The 18,436-nt window shown below is 55.7% G+C and overlaps 1 protein-coding gene across 2 annotated transcripts in view; it reads right to left on the reverse strand.

Moving 5' to 3' along the window:
* Window positions 1-14,944, reverse strand: part of TOM1 (target of myb1 membrane trafficking protein) — a 29,648-nt gene extending 14,704 nt beyond the window's left edge. For both annotated transcript variants that reach the window (XM_004589558.2, XM_058673320.1), the window contains exons 1-6: window positions 14,836-14,944; window positions 6,209-6,293; window positions 3,993-4,071; window positions 3,004-3,153; window positions 2,603-2,737; window positions 2,374-2,514 (exon numbers count right to left, since the gene is read on the reverse strand). In XM_004589558.2, coding sequence (XP_004589615.2) covers window positions 2,374-2,514; window positions 2,603-2,737; window positions 3,004-3,153; window positions 3,993-4,071; window positions 6,209-6,293; window positions 14,836-14,887 — 642 coding nt within the window. In that variant the 5' untranslated portion in view covers window positions 14,888-14,944. The remainder of the gene's footprint in view (window positions 1-2,373; window positions 2,515-2,602; window positions 2,738-3,003; window positions 3,154-3,992; window positions 4,072-6,208; window positions 6,294-14,835) is intronic.
* Window positions 14,945-18,436: the final 3,492 nt, after the last annotated feature.

Raw genomic sequence — 18,436 nt, forward strand, 5'->3', positions numbered from 1 at the left:
GGGTGCAGCTGGAAAGGCCCCAGCACCTCTAGGGCCTGAAGCGCGGCTAACAAAGCCCTGGAGCCGCGGCTAACGAGGCCCTGGAGGTGGCTCCACAAGGGAGGAGGGAGAGCACAGGCCCGTCCTCCCTCCCTCTCCTCCCAGGAGGCCTTGGCTGCACTAATTCCCCAGGCTCACCCAGGGGTGATGCTTAGCCCCACACCCTACTTTGGGTAGGAAACTCAGACTAAACACTTGTTCCAGGGAACTAACATTAGTGGGTTTTCTTCTTCAAGACTTATTTATTTCTATTTTTTGAAAGGCAGATTTTACAGCAAGAAGGAAGGACAGAGAGAAAGATTTTCCATGTGTTGGTTCACTCCACAAATGGCCCTAACAGCTGTAGCTTAGCTGTAGCTTAGCTGATCCAGGAGCCAGGAGCTTCTTCTGGGTCTCCCATGGGAGTGCAGAGTCCAAAGACTTTGGGCCTTTCTCTGCTGCTTTCCCAGGCCCTACGCAGGTAGCTGGATGGGAAGTGGAGCAGCTGGGACAAGAACTGCCACCCATATGGGATCCAGGCGCTTGTAAGGGGAGGATTAGCCAGTTGAGCCACTGCGCCAGGCTGTTCGTGTCTTTGCAGTGGTCAGAAGGTTCCATGGCATGGGCTTGCGGATATACCAGCGAGCTAGCTGTAGTCTCCCTGCGGAACTGAAGCTGGGAGAGGCCACTGCTATTGGTCTCTCACGTTGGGGGACTCTAAGTACTGGTGCTCTCGAGTACACTGCGCATGTCCAGGAAATCATGAACAGGACTGTGCTGAAGTTTAGTGGTCTGCGGCCTCCGTGGAATCATCCACTGGTTTAGCATTCAGCACTCTGGGCTGGGGTCGGGGGTCACAGAAAAATGGAATGAAATGGGAAGCTCAGTTGGTTGCAAACATTTTGAAATCCATGCGTGGTTTTTTTTTAATAACAAGCATTTCCCATAAACATTCGGAAGCATTTTCACACTTGTTGGGAAGTGCTGATGTGTTCCTATTTGCACGGCCAGGGTGATTCCTGAGTGTGGGTGCCACTGTCCGTTCACAAGTACTGTACAGAAAGTGACAAGCAGTTAGCACCCACATGAACTGCTAGCTTCACCTTTGCCAGGCAGGCTCAGTGTCACCTGTCAGCTTATCCCAGCAGCCCAGCCTTCAGCGACACAGCAATGGGAGTGCAGAGACAGGTAGGATAGCCACCGTGGTTCACCAGTATCTTCTAAAACCAACAGAATAATGCCTGATACATTTGGCCTACTTCATGGAAACTCCTGGGTACCAACCCTACCCCTCCAACTCAGGGGGGATCAAATTACAGAGCAGCCTGGGAGTGACATCACTGTGCACCCCCACCTTACCACATTCCAGGGCACGTCAGGGGGCTCTGAAATAAGCAAAGATTACTCCAGATTGCTTGGCGAGAACCTTCTAGCACCAGAAGTATGCAGAGTGCCCATCTGCACAAATGTTAGACTTGAGGCAGATTGGTTAAAGTCATAATCAGATTAGAGGATTCTCAGGTTCATAAGGTGACTTTGCAGTTTTTTAATGCACCTGTCACTCTGTCTCGTTAGTAACATTTTCTAATAACGCTTGTAATCGTGTGTGTGTGTGTGTGTGTGTAACTATCACAGAAGTCTTTCTTCAAAGGTCTCAAGGTGTGAGCAAGTAGAGCCCACATTCTGACCCTTGCCTCCCCCAGTACGGCCAGCAGCAGAGCGCCGAGCCCACCCCCGAAGTGGGCATCCCACAGCACGCAGGCCTCCACTCCAGCAGCTCAGCTGAAATGGACACAGCACCCAGTCCACACAAGTCATGGCCCTGGCAGGTGGAGCAGCGTCAGCACCCCCGGCTCAGGAGGAAGATCCTGGGGCCAGAGAGCCCACCTGTGCCAGTGTGTGGCCTGCTCAGGGGCGAGCAATGTTGCAAAGCATACTGCAGAGCCTTGGGAAGTCCTGTCCCCCAAGCCTCAACCTTCTTCTTGGGTCCCCATGGGCAGTATCACAGTGCAATGGCACGTTTTTCTCCTGCGCAGATGTTTTCTGACTGCTTTCAGCTGCCCTCAGGTTAAGGGAGAACTTCAGTGAGCATGGAGGTGGCCACACAGACACGGTGGAAGGAGCTGCCTGCTGGGCACTAGCCAGGGCCCAGTCTGGACACAGCTGGGGCTGAATCTGCCAGGGCTGAGCTTGCCCTCAGCCGTACCTAGGTGCTGTGTGTCCCAGGCTGGTGAACCAATATCTGAACTCTGCAAGATGGGCAGCAGTGACAATGAAGCCGAGCTTTGTTCCACAGCGAGAAAGGCCCCCACCAAGGTGGCCCTCCTTGGGCCTGCCTTGGTCCCATCTGCTCACCTGCTCGGGCGTGGGCGTTATGGGTGAGTCACCAGGGAGTTCGGCCAGGGTGTGCAGAGGGGCAGAGTACTGGTTCGAGTCTCCTCGCCCATCAGAGCCCGCAGAACTCTGTTCTGATGGTGACTCTGAGTTGAATACGGTCTAGAGCGAGAGAAGTAGGGTCAGGGAGACGTGGGGGGCAAGGGCAGGACCCACGAAGCAGCTGCACCCCCGAGGGGCAGCTCCTCACCCTCTGTGGTGTGTGGATGGGTGACAGCATGTCCAGGTCAGTCATGGGAAACTCCAGGCCCTTCCGGCGTAGGTCTTCGTAGACAGCGACAACACCTGTCAAATCGGGCGAGCTGCGGAACGCGTCAGCCCAGGACTGAGAGGGGACAAGGGGACATGGCCGGTAACCACTACGTACCTCTCCCTGCCAGCCTGCCTGCCCTGGCACCTGGCACAAAAGACTGGGTGCAGCCCACTCCACGGCAATGTCCAAAAGGGACCAACCTCATCCCACGCACATTAGCTGACACCCAGGATACCTGAAGGTGTGAACTAGAGCCTGGGGTGCTCCCCTCACCCTTGGGAGGGGGCTGCTGTGCTGGGAACCCTTTCCAGTCCCGCACACCCCACCCTGACTCTCACCTGGATGAGGTTGAGCACCTTGTCGTGCACGACGGTGGGGGGGTTGTTCTTGGGCAGGATGGTGCGCACCAGCACGCCCTCCACGAAGTCCTGGCTGGCCACCAGCACGTGGAAGCGGTGCCCGCAGTTCTTGACACAGGTTTCCAAGACCTGGAGGGTGGCAGGGGGCCAGCGAGCGCCCATCAGAGGAGGGGAGGAACCCCAGGGCCCCCAACTCCCGGCTGCTTCTCCTTGCTAACAGGAGGAGGTGGGACTTCCTTAAAGGATGTCCTACAACATGAAGAATTGGGGACAAGGCTGGGACATGGGGGCTTCCTTCTTGGGGTGTGGCTGGGGAGGGCCGAGTAGAGACAGGGTGCCGTCTGAAATGCCCTGATGCCACCTTATGATGTTCTTTCCCAGCAGAACACAGTCTAGACAGGGTGGCTCTCCAGGAGGAAAGCCAAGGGCCTTTGAACTGGCCATCACTTGGTGACGCTGTGGTCTGAGAACAAGCAGTTGGAGTCCCTCTCTCCCTGCCCCCACTTCCCGCAGGAGTCAGAGTTGGCAAGGTAGAAATGCCACTTGCTGTGGAGCTTTGACAGAGTACTCCTCTTGCCCTGCTCCAACCAGGCCCATACTGAAGCTGGGATGCCCGCTGTGCCCAGCCCGCCTGGCACCCTGGAGTGCTCCAGTGCTATGGGCAAGGCTGTTCTCAACCACTGGTGTTTATTGCACGCTCACTTTTCATGGTGTTCAAGTGCCAAGCCGTACCCAGCACGCCTGCCTGGCTTTTTGTGCCCAGGAAGCTTGGGTGTACTGGGCTTCTATGTCACGGGACACATGCCTTGGCCCAGGCTCTGTCATTGGCCTCCATCTCTGTCCCCACTACGGGTGGCCTCTCCTGTCATCTGCACATCCTAGTAGTTTACCTGGGACAGTGCTTTGCCCTGGAGGCCCCCGAGCCTGAGGTCATGCTGAAGACAAATGGACAGATGGATGGGACTCACCGTGAGAGCCAGCATCACCTCGTGGAAGTTCTTGTTCCCCACAATTCTCTTCTTCACTGCTCGGAAGGCATCCTTGGGGCTGGGTGGGACAGAAGGAAGAGTGGTTCAGGAGTGAGCTGAGCTGGCCCCTGCTGGCCCTCCTCCTGGGATCTCCCCACCCCTCTAGCTGTCCTCCACTCATCTTACTAAGCTCCCGCACATTCAGGGCAGCATGCTGGCTGTCAGTGAGGTGATGGTGAACACTTTACAAACTGTTTCCAGGAGCCTCATGTCCTGGGGAGATGCAGGTGTTGTGTTGGGGAGCGGGGTCTGGAGGGGCCAGGAAGACCTCGAGGAAGTGGCACTGCACTGGGGGACCCCACAGGAGGGGAAGCAGCAGTGGGGAGTGGGGAGCAGCAGAGGAAGGGATGGATGGATCATAGCAGGAGCTAATTCAGGAGGCGTGGAGGCTGGCATGGTGCGTCTGCCAGGAAACTGGGGTCCATGGGTGTGGATTCTGTGTTGGAGGTGGGGAGGGCTTCTGGGAACCAGTCAGGGCTGTGGTGGAAGGGACAGGGCAGGGGATTCTGTGGTCCAGGGGCAGCAGCCTGGCCCAGAAGGATAAGGTTCCAATACAATGCACTCTGGAGCAACTGGCTTCTGCTCTTGCCTGGCCACTGGCCTGGGGCCATTTCAGCACTCTGGAGGAAAGGGCCACACTCCAGCATTAGAGCCAGCTCTGGTCTGACCTACCACATGGGTCAGCTACGTGTCTGGCATTCTGCCAGGAGCACGCATGTGTGGCGAGGAGCCTACAGCTAAGGGGGGAGACTCTTCAGTGAATAAAGCCTACAGCTGGGACTGGCGTTAGGGTATAGCCAGTAAAGCTGATGCTGGTAACTTTGGCATCTCATTTGGGTGCTGATTCGAGTACTGGCTGCTTCCCTTAAGATCCAGCCCTCCAATAATGTATCTCGACAAACAGTGAAGGATGGCCCTGGTGCTTGGGCACCTGCATCCACATGGATGAAGTGTCCGGCTCCTGGCTTCCTCCTGGCCAACTCCCGGCTGTTGTGGCCATTGGGAGAGTGAACTAGTGGGTGGAAGATCTGTCTGTGTCTCTAGGGAGCTTAGTGAAGTCATGGGGTACACCTGTCTGTGCTCACTGGGGCACCCCAGGTGCTGCAATCAGAGTGACCAGTGCCCAGGTGGGCTTGCTGTCCCAAGGCCGCTGCAGTCACTTCCTGCCAGTCCTTTTCAGAGGCCAGAGAGGTTTCCTGCCTGCCATCTTGGGTCCTGCCCTCTGCTCTCAGCCCATCCTCACTCTGATGAGGTTGAGAGTGTTGTTCCTGGGCCTCCTGCTTGGAGTGGAGGACATTTGGGGTGGGAGGGTGGGGAACTGAACTACCCCAGTGAGAAATGGAGTGGAACTGAGGTCCTCTCTGACCGGCCCTGCCAGCCTGACTTAGCACAGCAGAGACCTCACCAGAGGCCACACTTCCTGCTGGCCTGCCTGCTACAGCCACCCCCATCTCTCCTGGGCTTTGAGGAGATGGCCACCCACACATCCCCTTTTCAGCCTTGGTGGAGTCCCCTGGTCCTGAGCTGCAGAATCCTGGCTCATGCACCGGAAACGCCTGGGAAAGAGGCACTGACTGGTCCCCAGAGCGCCAGAGATGCTCACTCCAATCTGCCTTTCCATCCTCTTCACCTTCACTGCCTTCCTCCGGCCCCACCTCCCAGCTGGCTCAGACCTTAGAGAAATGAAAGTTGCCTCTTGCCGCAGACAGCAGGAGGGAAGCCCTGACGAAGTTTTCGCCCACAGAATGCAGAACACCTGGCACCACCGCCTAGGGACAGAGTCCGCGGCTCTGCTTATCCGAGGGAGCTGTCACACACAGGCTGGGGCCCCAGCTCCTGGGCAATGAGGCTGCTGCTGCTTAGAGAGGCTGCAGGGTGCAGGACCACCCGTGGACAAGCTGCACACCTGCCATGACCCTAAGCTTCATGTCCTAGGGCCTCTCATCCATCTGAGAAGGGGACTGGACTGACATCGTGGTTCTGAATGTCTGAATGTTGCATTCCTGTCAGGCGGGGCTCAGAACTCGGCAATCTTTCCTGGCACAAATGGCCATGAGGGGTCGGCTTTGTGGCCAGAGCAGTGATGGGCGGGGCAGGTGCAGGGTGTGAGCCGATGCCTGCGCGTGACATGCTGCATGGTCCTTGGACGGCCTTACCCTTCCTCGGTCTCGTTAATGATGTCACAGATCTCCATGTTGAGGGCCCAGTCCTCGCTCTGCAGGGAGCCATCAGTAGCTTTCTCTGAGGATGAGAAACTGCAAGTTACAAAAGGGTGTGTGGCCTGGCTGGGTCACCTGCACCGTGGGCTGGGGAGGCATGGGGTGGCCCTTGCAGGGGGACAGGGGAGAGGAGGACAGGCAGAGCCACCTGCCTTGCTAGGATGTGCCGCTCCCGCTTGCTCCCTGCAGCAGCCCTGGGAGGCCAGGAGTGGCCTGGGCCTTTGCCAGTCAAGAAAACTGGTGTGGTCTGCCCGTAAGTGGCCCTGGACAGCAGTGGAGCCCCCAGGACAAGCAGCCATCGGTGGGCTTGGCTCCTGCTGGGGGCAGAGCAGCTGGCTGCCCTTGTGGGCCACCACCAGTGGTTCCAAGGTTGGGAATTAGCCAGTTCCCATCTTCTCGGTAGCTGGAAACCCCTGCAGTGTTTTTTGGCTCCATCCTTGAAACAGCTGAGTGGCTTCTGCCATCATAGGTGGATCTTCTAGGGGTAGAGATTAAACCCCAAGAGGGCAGACTCTCAAATCTGAACACTCAGGCCCAGCATGATCTACCTTTCCAACATGCCCTTAGGTGCTGTTCCGGCCAGTGGGAGGTCACAGCTGATACTGCACACCAAGAAAAAAAAAAAAACCAGGGGCGGGGCAAGTACTGGCCGGGAGCTGGTTGGGTTGAGATCAGCATCCGCCAGGTGGTCCCTTCCCTCTCCTGGGAATAACAAGGCTTGATGATACCATGACAGGGATGACTAACACAGCAGGCGCGCACTACACAAGGGAAGCCTCCTCAGCACCACCCCCAGAGGCTAACGACTCATCCCAGGCAGGACAGTGAAAGAGCCGTGCAAAGCCAGCCAGTGGCTGTAAACCTGTGGGCTCCACTCTGTGCGTCACCCCCTCCCACCATCTGCCTGCTTAGGGAGGGAGAGAATGGAGAGCCTCTGGACTGCCTGGGTGCTCACTTCAATGCTGGGGCCACACCCACTCAGCTCCCCAAATTACCGTGGTCAGCCACTGGGCTAGCGACTGAGCAGGGGAGTGCCTGTGTGTTTGAAGACAGGGTTGAGCTAGAAAAACAACCCTGAGATTGTTGCTGGCTCCAGACTTCTTCTTCTTTTTTTTTAGTGATTTATTTTATTTGAAGGAGAGAGGTCTTCCATCACCCTGGTTCACTTCCCCAGTGGCTGCAATGGTGGGACTGGGCCAAATCAAAGCCAGGAGCCAGGATTCCATCAGGGTCTCCCACAAGGGTGCCACCTTCTGCCACTTTTCCAGGTGCATTTTTTTTTTAAAGATTTATTTTATTTTTATTACAAAGTCAGGTATACTGAGAGGAGGAGAGATAGAGAGGAAGTGGAGCTGCCGGGATTAGAACCAGCAGCCATATGGGATCAAGGCGAGGACCTTAGCCACTAGGCCACGCTGCCAAGCCCTCCAGGTGCATTAGTAGAAGCAGCCAGACTGGAACGGGTGCCCATATGAATGCATGCTTTGTAGCATAGCGATTTAAGCAGCTATGCCACCACAGCAGCCATGGCCCTGGACTTTGTGCTAGTAATCACAGTGCATGAAAGGCAGCTCAGACCAATGCTCCTGTGTGTGCCACAGCACCAGGCTCCTTGGCTTTCCTGTGGGACTGCCGTGCTCAGGACAATGACGGCTTGGACTCCGATGCTGCTGAGGCCCGCACGCCAGGATGAAGAGGCCGAGGGTGGCCCCTGACACCTGCCCTTTCCCCACCCTCCTTCCAGAGCTGGGCTGCTTGCTGCCTGCTCACACCTGAGCTCCTGCCCTAAGCCCAGCTCAACAGTCACGCAGCGCTTGTCCTGCCTTCTCTGCCTGGGCGGCCCCTGCTCAGGACTCCACGGCACTCTAAACCCAGACCACAATCCAAGCTGTGTGCAGAACACTCGTGACTCCTGCTTCCATGTCTCTCCCACTAGGCTGTGAGCTCCTCCGGGTAGATGAAGGTGCAGGCCCCGCCCTGAGCAGAGCTGGCCTGTGATGAACCTGCAGTACCTGTTTGTGGAACAGCCGAGGGATGAGGCCACAAGTCACGAGCACGGTCAGCCTTTCTAACACTTGGGGTGGCACTGAGCTGTTGCCACTCCTTGGCACTCGTGAGCCGTGCGTGGCTGCCCTGCCGCAGGGAGATCCTGGTTTTCCTCCCAGCTGACAGTACCTGACTGCAGGTGGAGGGGTGGTATTTTTAGAGTGCCGTGTTCCTTCTGAGTCTGTCCTCCCATCTAGTGTTCCCAGAACCTGTGACCACACCCTCCAGCAGGCCTGAGCAGCAGGAGCCTTCTTCTGGTTATAGGACAGCTGAGCTGCCTGGAGCCGCGACGTGAGACCCTGTGTGCCGGGCACATGTCCACCTCACATGCTCTGTTTTTCTGAATAAACCTGGAGATGGTACAGGCTCTGATGAGATCCACTTCAGGGAGCGGATCTGACAGCCTGTCACTGAGCAGGGCATCTCTGCAGGCGTGTCCAGTCCCTCAGCCCCTCCAGGGTCACCCCCCAAGGAGCCACATGTGGGGGTCTCTAAGAGTTTGCTTCTGATGACAGGGACACAGGCACCTGCATGAGGATGAAACCAATACCAAAGAGGGCGGCGGGGGTGCAGGAATATGGAAAGAACTATTCCTGAGCAAGCTGATTCTACACAGAGTCAGGAGGCCCCTTCAATTTTGAGGGACAGAGCGTGGGATACGAACATGTGGGCCAGGAGTCCAGCTCCAGTTGCTGCCACCAGCAACTGTGGGACCCTGGACAAAGTTTTTGGCCTCTCTGTGCTTCCTGGAGATGACTAAAGCACTTGCCAGCCAGGGCTGCACGCGGAGACCACATCATGCCATCGTGCACTGCAAGTATGCTGTATCCATCTGGCACAAAATAAATGGTGTCATTACAAACACAGAAGCCATGCAAAGGCGGCTGAAAAACCCCAGCGGTTCAGATGCCGGTTAAGGTACCCGCATCTCACACGGCAGTGCCTGGCTTCTGGCCCCAGCTTCCCTCCTGACTCCAGCTTCCGGCTCAGGTGCACCTTGGGAGGCTGAGCAGGTGCAGACTCCGCTGGGCACAGGCCACCTAAGCGGAGGGGACCTGGGTCGAGTTCCCAACTCCCAGCTTCTGTTGCTTTGCGTATCTGGGGAGTGAATCGGTAGATGAGGAACTCTCTCAAGAGATGGGAACTCTCTCAAGATAACTACACAAAAACTTAAAAGAACCAGCACTCTCCTATGAGAGTTTGAAATAACATTCACGAAGCCAGCGACTTGTCTTGAAGCTTATTTTCCAAGAGAACAACTCTTTTCAGCCCTGGTGTAGAAAGTTCCAGGAGCTTCCTAAACCGCTAAGTCGCCCTTCCCTGAAACCCTGGCTGTCTCTCCCCTGTTGTTTTAAACCACAGGCCACAGGAGAAGCCCTAAAATACCTCACTGAGAGCATGATTTCAACAACCCACAATCTAAAAGTTGGTGGAAGTAGCGCCAGCCCTCACTGCAGACCACGTGGGGGTGGTGGCGGAGGAGCTATCCGGTCCTAGCCAGGTAGCTAGGTGGTGACAGTGAGACAGGACTCTGAAGGTGCAGCTTGAGGGTAGATGGCATTTTTAATTTTTATTTTTCAAATAATTTGCATTTATTTGAAAGGCAGAGAGGAAGAGATGCTCCATCCAGCGGCTCGATTCTCCCCATGCCCTCCAAAATGCGGCAACAGTTGGGGCTGGGCTGAGCTGAGCCAGGCTGGGCCCCAGCCAGGAGCCTGGGACTCCAGCTGGGTCTCCCCACCCAAGGAGCTGAGTTGTTGCCTGCGGCCTCCACTTGTCAGAGTGGAGACAAGTGGGAAGCAGGGGTCCAAGGCAGTGACTTCACCATCGTGTCCTGCCCCCCCACCCCCGCTGTGACTGTGAGACGTTACTGACCAGCAGGGAGTCAGGAGCGAGAGGGTTTGTATCAGTCAGGGTTCCCCCAGAGAAACAGGAGAACAAGAAAAGAACGAGAGAGAGGGGAAGGTTTATTTTAGGGAGTTGGCTCAGGTGACAGCAGGTGACAGCAGAGGCCTGGCACACTGGCTGGAGACCCAGAGGACACAAGTACTTGAAGCTCAGAGACTTCCTGCTTTCTGGGCCTTCAGTGCTTGGGTCAGGCCCACCCACACTGCTTTGCTGGTGTCTAAGGATTTGACCAAATATATGGGTACTGTCACACACAGCTACCGTGGAGGGGGTACACTGACCACACAAACGAGCTCAAATGGAACAGCCGACGCCTGTGGCTTTCAAATTCACCCTCATTCCTCTCTGCCATGGGCTGGTGCTCCCTCCCCACCACTGGCCCCCCTTCCCTTCTCTGCCTCTCCTGGTCGGTCATAGGCAGCAGAGCCCAGGAGGCCTGCTGAGGTCTGCGCCCCAGATCCTCTGAGGCAGGAGACCCTCGAGGTGCCTGGTCGGGCAGGGTTGGAGCTGGCCCCTGAGCCAGTGTCCATGAGGTACAGACTGAGCGCCGAGCCCGTTTCAGAGTGGTGCCACCCAGAAGCCCACTAGGGGAACTCCCAGGCGGACCTGGGGCTGGTTTTAGTTAGAGCGACGTGTGTTTCTATGGGGAGCAGCAGCGACATGTGAACCAGCCCTGTCACAGCCAGGGTCCCACAGCTGACATTGACACAGGATGATCAACTCGTACCCAGCGAGCCAGCTCAAGGTAAGCAGAGGAAGCCGGCAGAGGAGGCAGGCCCGGGGGCCAGCCCAAACCGCAGGTCTAGGGGGCACAGGCAGGCACGGGTGCCACTCGGGGCCTCTTTGGCGAGCAGGGAAAGAGTTAAGCACCTTTAGCTTTTTCTGTTTCTCACGCACGCTGCCCCAAGCTGATGAGAAGACACTGAGGGGTTTGTATTTTTTTTTTTTTTCCTGAAACCAGAAGATCGGAATTCCGGGACTTGTCTCTTGTTTCTTTGAGCTCTTTCAAGGGAACAAAACCTATTCAGGGTTCCATCCCTGGTGCCAGGCAAAGGCCCTAATCCTCATGTGAGACTGGGCTCCCCACACTTTGGCCAGAAACCTGACCTGTTGGCGAAGGTGGGAGCCACACAGACTGTACTGCCTGGCACCGGGGCTCTGCCGCTGGCTCATCCCATGGCCCAAAAATGATAGGAACCCCAGAAGCTTCATGTGGCAGCCCCTGTGGGCCAGGGGCTTCGCAACACAGCACCCCTACAACCCACCGCATGGGGGTCGCCAGAATCCTCCAGGCCTTATAGCTAGCCATGCAGTGGATGCAAAGCCCGTTCTTGACGCTTGGGCTCCAAACTGGCTCCTGTGCTTACGGATCAGGAAACACAAATGTCAAGATGTGACATTTCCTCTGGGTAGCGACTTCAATGTTGGGGGTAACACCCCCAAGTTCCTGGTGTGGACGTTCTGGGACCTCTCTTTGGGAAATAAGGTCCTCCAGCTTTCTGTCTCTGCCAGCCTCTGCCCCGGCACCTTAAGAAAACCACACACCAAGTTCAGTCTGTTTGCATAGGTCTGCACCTTAGTGGCTGGGCTTTACAGTTTCAAGTGGTTGGGAAGAAAGCCAAAGAAGAGCAGAATTTCCTGGCATGTGGAAATCACATGGAATGCAAAATTCAGTGCCCCTAAATGCACGTGGTTGGTATACAGCCACACCTGTTCGCTCACCTAGTGTCTGCAGGTGCCAGGAGGCAGGATCTGGCCCTGCGTGCTCCCATGAGGGTCCTCTTTACAGGCCCCCTCCCCTCGGGCTGCCTTCCATGTGTAGTGGCGTGGAGTTTACTGACCAGGCAGCCTCTTCCTCACACTGACCCCAGCTCCTTCTCCGCTGTGGTTGCCAGGTGCCGTCAGCTCCACTTTTCCTCCCACACAGCGGCCATCAGCCGCCCGTCCATCACTGCTCTTCTCATTGCTGGTGTCAGGTCCCTGGCCCCGCCACTTCCGGGAGGCAGGGGGAGGGACCTTCCTGTCTCAGTGGGAGAAGACGGCCTGCTGGCTCCTCCATGACTTTGACCCATTTTGGTTTCCAATCCGTGCCTCCCCTGGCTTGGCCTCTCTGGATCCCAGGATGGCTGACCCAGCTTTCCCTCATCCCTCCCATCCGAGTATCCAGTGTAGAGGACCTGAGCTCTCCCCACCATTACCCCCCCACCCCCACTACTACTGGGGCTGGTCCTAGTTTCGGGGGGTTGCTCACAAGCACTGACTGGGTAGCCTGCCATTCGCTTTTCTGAATCAGCCAAGGTTTGGACTCAAAGAAGGAGGGAGGGTAGCGAGGGGCAGGGGACGGAACCAAGTGTATGTGCACACCTCTGGGCATACCCCTCACTGTGCCCAGACCCAGAACTGGGATCTGGGCAGGGTGGATGGATGGTTGCCCCTTCAAAATGAGCAGCATATGCCCGGAGACAGTGTGCTGAGGTGGCCGGCGGAGACCAGGGCCTGCAGGCTGACCCCGAGCAGCAGGAGGGCCTGGCAAATGCTCTCTACTCTCAGGCTGGCTTTTTTTGTGGGGGTGGGGTGGGAAACAGCAACCTCTGAGGAGGTCACCAGGAAGGACAACAGCCATAATACCCAGTGCGTGACACTGGCTCACAGAACGTTAGCTCCCCTCCTGCTGCATGCCAGGCACCCTGCGAGGGGCTGCGGGTCCAGCACCCACAGGACACCTGCTGCTCCCCATCAGTGCAGTCCAGCAGGTGCTGAAGGTTCGGTGGCGGGGGCAGGGAGGGAGGGACAGGCATGACCACGAACAAATGCGGACAGTGGGGCCTTTAGAGTGGCAGTGGTGAAATACTAGCAGTGATGGGTCACTGACCTGCTAGCCCTCATGGTCCAGTGCTCTGCAGGGACTCTCAGGAGTAGCCTGCCTTAGTGTCCAGGGCAGGCTGAGAGCCCAGCGTGGCTCGGTGAGCTGGGTGATGGGGAGCCAGGATCAGCGAGGGCTTCAGAAAGGAGGTGTGGACGCCCTGCGCTGTGCAGGGTGAGCCTGGTTTCTAGAAATGTCATGCACTAGGGGGTGGGAGGGAAGGGGAGAGGCTTGTGAAGAAAAGGGGCTGAGACTGGTGGGGGTGGGAAAGAGGTTTCCAAGATGCCATGGAGTGAGAATCCTGCAGGAACCTCACAAATGTGGTTTCTGGGGTTCTGGCCTGGATCTCCCAGGTAAGGGACACTCTCGGTGGGGTCCCCTGCTGTTTATCGGGGGATTCTGTCACCAACCCCTAGGGGTCCAGCCAGGGACCCCTAGGTGAGACCCTCTCGTCAGTTAGGAGGTGCGTGCTGTTCCCAGATTTGAGGCTGCAAGCTGGCATATGATCAAAGCAGTGGTAGCTGGAGAGGTGAGCCGCCTGACTGTTTCAGCTCCTACAGAGTGACTCACGGTGGTGGGGCAGTGTGCCGGGCACTGTGCAGGAAGGGAGGGCGGTGCTCCATTCCCTGGCCCCGGTAAACCCTGGCACCGCCCCAGCCCGATCCCTTGAGACAATCGATCATAAACAGCTGCTCCCAACACGGGGCTGGGTGTATGGAATTCCAGCACGGTCAGAATGGAAAAAAACCGTCTTCTCTCAAAGATCCAATTTCCCCCAAAGTTTAAATCCCATCAGAAAGACTCAGAGACTCCCTCTCACAGCCCGCGAGCTTTTTTGGGATGAACTCAAGAAGGCAGGGTTCCAGAGAAGCACCCACGAGGCCCACGCCCTATGACGCCCGGGCTTCTTATTCAGGGTGGGTAACACAACACCGTGGGTCTCTTTGCATACAGCACGCAGTCCTTGTGCCAGGCACCAAGTGCTTCGTATTTATGAAATGAATTTCATCCACAAAGCCCGCCCCTGGGAGACAGGCCTTTCTACCCAGTAAATACAGGTGAGGCGACCTGGGGATGCAGGATGCGTCACATCGCGATAAGGCTCCCCGGCCACAGGGTGGGAAGCAGCAGACCCGAGCATGCCAGGATGGAGCCCCGAGCCTGCGCAGCAAGGGCTGCTGACCCTGGGACTTTTACAGCCACCTGCGGCTCAGGGGCTCCGCCAGTGTGTGCGGGTTCGGGCAGGATGCCAAGCCCGGGTCTACTGGGTCCTGGGAGAAGGGACGTCCAGCCCTCCTCAGGTGTCCGTGCCCAGGGAGCGCGGCGAGCCAGGAATGAGCCAGCAAAAGCCTGGCAGCAGGACTCTGAGCGGCGGAGACGCGAAGGGAAACGCGGGCAAGATGAGCCGGCGACCCCACCAGACAACCACCAAGCAGTCCCTTTAACCCCCAAAACTTTCTCTGTCCACGGGGACCCCAGCGGACGCACATTGGCTGAGTTGCCTCCACAACCCGCCCCCTGTCGTTAGCTATTGGCTGCCGTCAGCATCCATCACAACCTGAGGATTCCTAATGGCCCTCGTTCTTGTCAGTCCGGGGTGGGCGGGGCCTGGAGGCGACACGCCAGCCTCGCTGCCCTCCCTGCCTGCCCTAGTCTGTGACTGGAGACCCGAAGGTTGCCGAGGGACCGAGGCCGAGGCCGGGGGCGGCGCACCGGGGCGGGGCTGTGCAGGGCTCCAGGGGCTCACCGATGCGCTGTCCCACCGGAGAGCTGAACGGGTTCCCCAGGAGAAAGTCCATCGCCACAGCTGCCGCTGCCAACGACCCGAGGAATCAGCTGACGGTAACCGCCCGCGCTGCCGACCTGTCACGTGACGCGCCGGACGGCCCGCGAGGGGCGGGGCCAAAGGAGGCTGACGGCAGGGGGCGGGGCTCAGACCACGCCCCGACTCTAAAAGTTTGGGGGCGTGGCATCCCACTCTCGCCTAGCGCCCCAGGCCACAGTGCCTGGGACCCCTGCCCTGATTCCTCCTATTTGAGATGGTTTGCATACCTCAAGGAGGCGGCTAGGGGAAGGGGGGTGTATTTCCTTAGTTAAGTGTCCATTTCTGGTATTAATGAACTGATCCCGACAGCGAGCACCCATTCCCTATGGATACTGGAATTAGATCAGTGACTTGTCATTTTATTTTTTTTAGGTCACAGGCTCTTTTGGGGAGATAGTTTCTGCAGATAAAAGAACCTCAAAAGCCTTTCCTGGCGTTGTGGTCTGAGGACCTCCCTCAGCCTCCCTGGTTGCGTACCCCATCTAGTGGTTATGACTTTTATTCCCGACATGCACTCCAAACACAAGCACCGCTGTCCTGGTGGACTGGGCTATAGTGGGGTACTTTCTATTCACTGATCATGATGGGATTTTCAAATCTGAAAGGCCAGCAACACACTGCACACATCTTGGATGATGGAAAACCTAAATTAGAACACAATCGATTCTGTGTGCTCACTTGCTTGCACTAATGGGCTCTGGTAACTTTGGTGTTCAGGGTCAACAGCATCTGCAGTGTTCCCATGAGGTTCAGGGGACCCTTTGCCCGGCTGGCGGTGATGCCCAGGGAGGACTGGGACGCCTTTCCAGTGGCTGGTGTCTAACACAATGATTTGCATATGAAGACCTGACGGGAGTTCCGGCATGTGGCCTATTTCAGATGACCATGGCAGGCACTTTCCAGATCTTTCCTCATAGGCATGCTGCTTCTCTGTAGGGCGGACCCTTAGCGTGGACTTCTTTCACAGCCTTTAACCTCCCCATGTTGGGTACTGATTTCCTACCGGTTCCTGCAAGTTTTATTCTTTGTGGTAGAAAATCAGAAACCATCTGTATACTCATGAAAAGGAAACGGTATGGCATTAACACCATGCAAACAGTACTATATAGCTATTCAAGCAGAGATGGAAGGTTGTAGATTTTCATCAACAAAGTAGATAATGATATAAATCATGTTGTGTTGGTAAGGAACAAATTTAGTAAAAAGTCTGTTTCAACTCAAATTTTCCTTTTAGTATTTTACTGAGAGTAAAAGTGCTTGCCTCCTCTAAGACTGCCATACTGCCTACTGTATCCCTGAAGCACTCCTGTTTTATTCATGTGAAAGGCGAAGGATACACGCGCGTGTGCGCGCACACACACACACGGGAATCTTCCACCTGTTGGTTCACTCTCTGGCAGCAGCCAGGGCTGGGCCGGAACTCCGCCAGGCTCCCAAGTGACCTGTCAGGATCCAAGTACGTGGGCCATCCTCTGCTGCCTCCCGGATGCACGAGCAGAAAGCTGGATGGGAAGTGGAGGCGGAATGCAAGACTTCCAAGTGGTGGCTTAACTTGTTACTCCACAGTGCCACAATTGCTTCCTTTAAGCATTTTCAGACAAAAGTCAAGATACAATGCCTTGGAGAACTTCAAAGAAAAAAAAAAAGGAAAGTGAAAGCAAGCTGGACATAAGAAAAATGAGAAAAGGGCCCGGCGGCGTGGCCTAGTGGCTAAAGCCCTCTCCCTGAACGCGCCGGGATCCCATATGGGCGCCGGTTCTAATCCCGGCAGCTCCACTTCCCATCCAGCTCCCTGCTTGTGGCCTGGGAAAGCAGTCGAGGATGGCCCAAGGATTTGGGACCCTGCATCCGCGTGGGAGACCCGGAAGAGGTTCCTGGTTCCCAGCATCGGATCGGCGGGCACTGGCCGTTGCGGCTCAGTTGGGGAGTGAAACATCGGATGGAAGATCTTCCTCTCTGTCTTTCCTCCTCTCTGTATATCTGGCTTTCCAATAATAATAAATCTTAAAAAAAAAAAAAGAGAGAAAAATGAGAAAAATCTATAGTTTTTCTATAATTACGTGTAAGGACTGTAGATAATAAAGATTCAGATGGATTATACATATGATTTTTCATTTATCTTTTAAAAGATGTATTTATTGAAATGCAGAGTTATGGACAGGGAGAGACAGAGGCAGGGAGAAGATCTTTGATCTGCTAGTCGACTCCCCAAAGGCCGCACAGGCCAGGGCTGGGCCAGGCCGCAGCCAGGAGCTTCACCAGGTCTCCCACAATGTGGGCACAGGGGCCACATGCACTGCTTCCCCAGCCATCAGCACAGCTGGATCAGAAGCAGAGCAGCAATGACACCAACTGGCGTCCACCCAAGATGCTGGTGCTGCAGAGGGCTGACTTAACCCACACACTGACCCCGAGTATGTACACGATTTAAATGTGGAAAGGTAAAGACAGCCCAGGCTTTGGGGTTTGATGCACCAGTGTCCTTACTCTGGCTTCGCAGTGATCTAGCTGTGTAAATATCTGTCTCCTCAGGTACAAGGGGGTGAAGAGGAGGGGAGGGGGTGACACTGGCCTGGAGTCAGGGAGACGACACAAGCTCGGTGTCCCAGAGGGGATGCTGGGCCTAGCAATCCTGCCCTGCCTGAGCCAGTGGTGACGTAGCGGAGCAGCACAGCACTCCTCACAGCCCTTACCGCACTGACATCTTGACTCAGCTGAACACCATACCATGCACAGTGCTGTCTGCCAATGGAACTAGCTATCCGATTCACTGGATCTGCAGTTCAGAAGAGAATTACTGAACAGAAGCAGAATAAGTTGTTAAGAAACTAGCTAAGATGGGGAACTTGACCTCTTCTTTTTTTAAAGAAAATTTTAGTGTGGAATGCGAAAAACAGGTTTTATAACTTTATAGCAACTATGATTAGCATGATCAGGGAAAAGACAGCTGAGGCTGGACTACAAATATTAAAAATGTGATTTTAATAATATAAGTACAAAATTTTCTTTATACAACCATAATGGGATTTGGATCAAACCACTAGGATTTATTTAAAAAATAAAATAAAACAATGATATAAAAACTGCAAGAAGGCCTGAATCCAAAGGTTTTCCTCTAATAGTACCAAATACCTCAAGGTACAGACTATTATACAAATGTGTACAAATGTTAAATACAAAAACAACAGGGCTGGGTTTTGAAGGAAAAGAGTGACAGGAAGCAGCTCCCGCTCAGGCCTGCAGTGCGCACAGCCGACAGGCAGGACTCCTTCCCTCGCTCACCTGTTCCTTCCAGCATCCCGCTCAGGCCTGAAGCCCCGAGCCACACAGGAAACCTCCTGACACAGGAAATCAAGCTAAGATTTCTATTCTTGATTTTGGTTCCTAAACATTCCCATTTCCCTTTCTGCTTCCCTAATTAGATCCCAAAGTGCTGTGGGCGAGAGGATCCGGTAGACAGGATACTCTGGAGCAGCGCAGCCCGTTGATAACCCAGTGGTGACAGGAGGGGGCGTTCATTAGG

Source organism: Ochotona princeps, chromosome 15 (assembly GCF_030435755.1).
Source record: "Ochotona princeps isolate mOchPri1 chromosome 15, mOchPri1.hap1, whole genome shotgun sequence".
NCBI classification, from domain to species: domain Eukaryota; kingdom Metazoa; phylum Chordata; class Mammalia; order Lagomorpha; family Ochotonidae; genus Ochotona; species Ochotona princeps.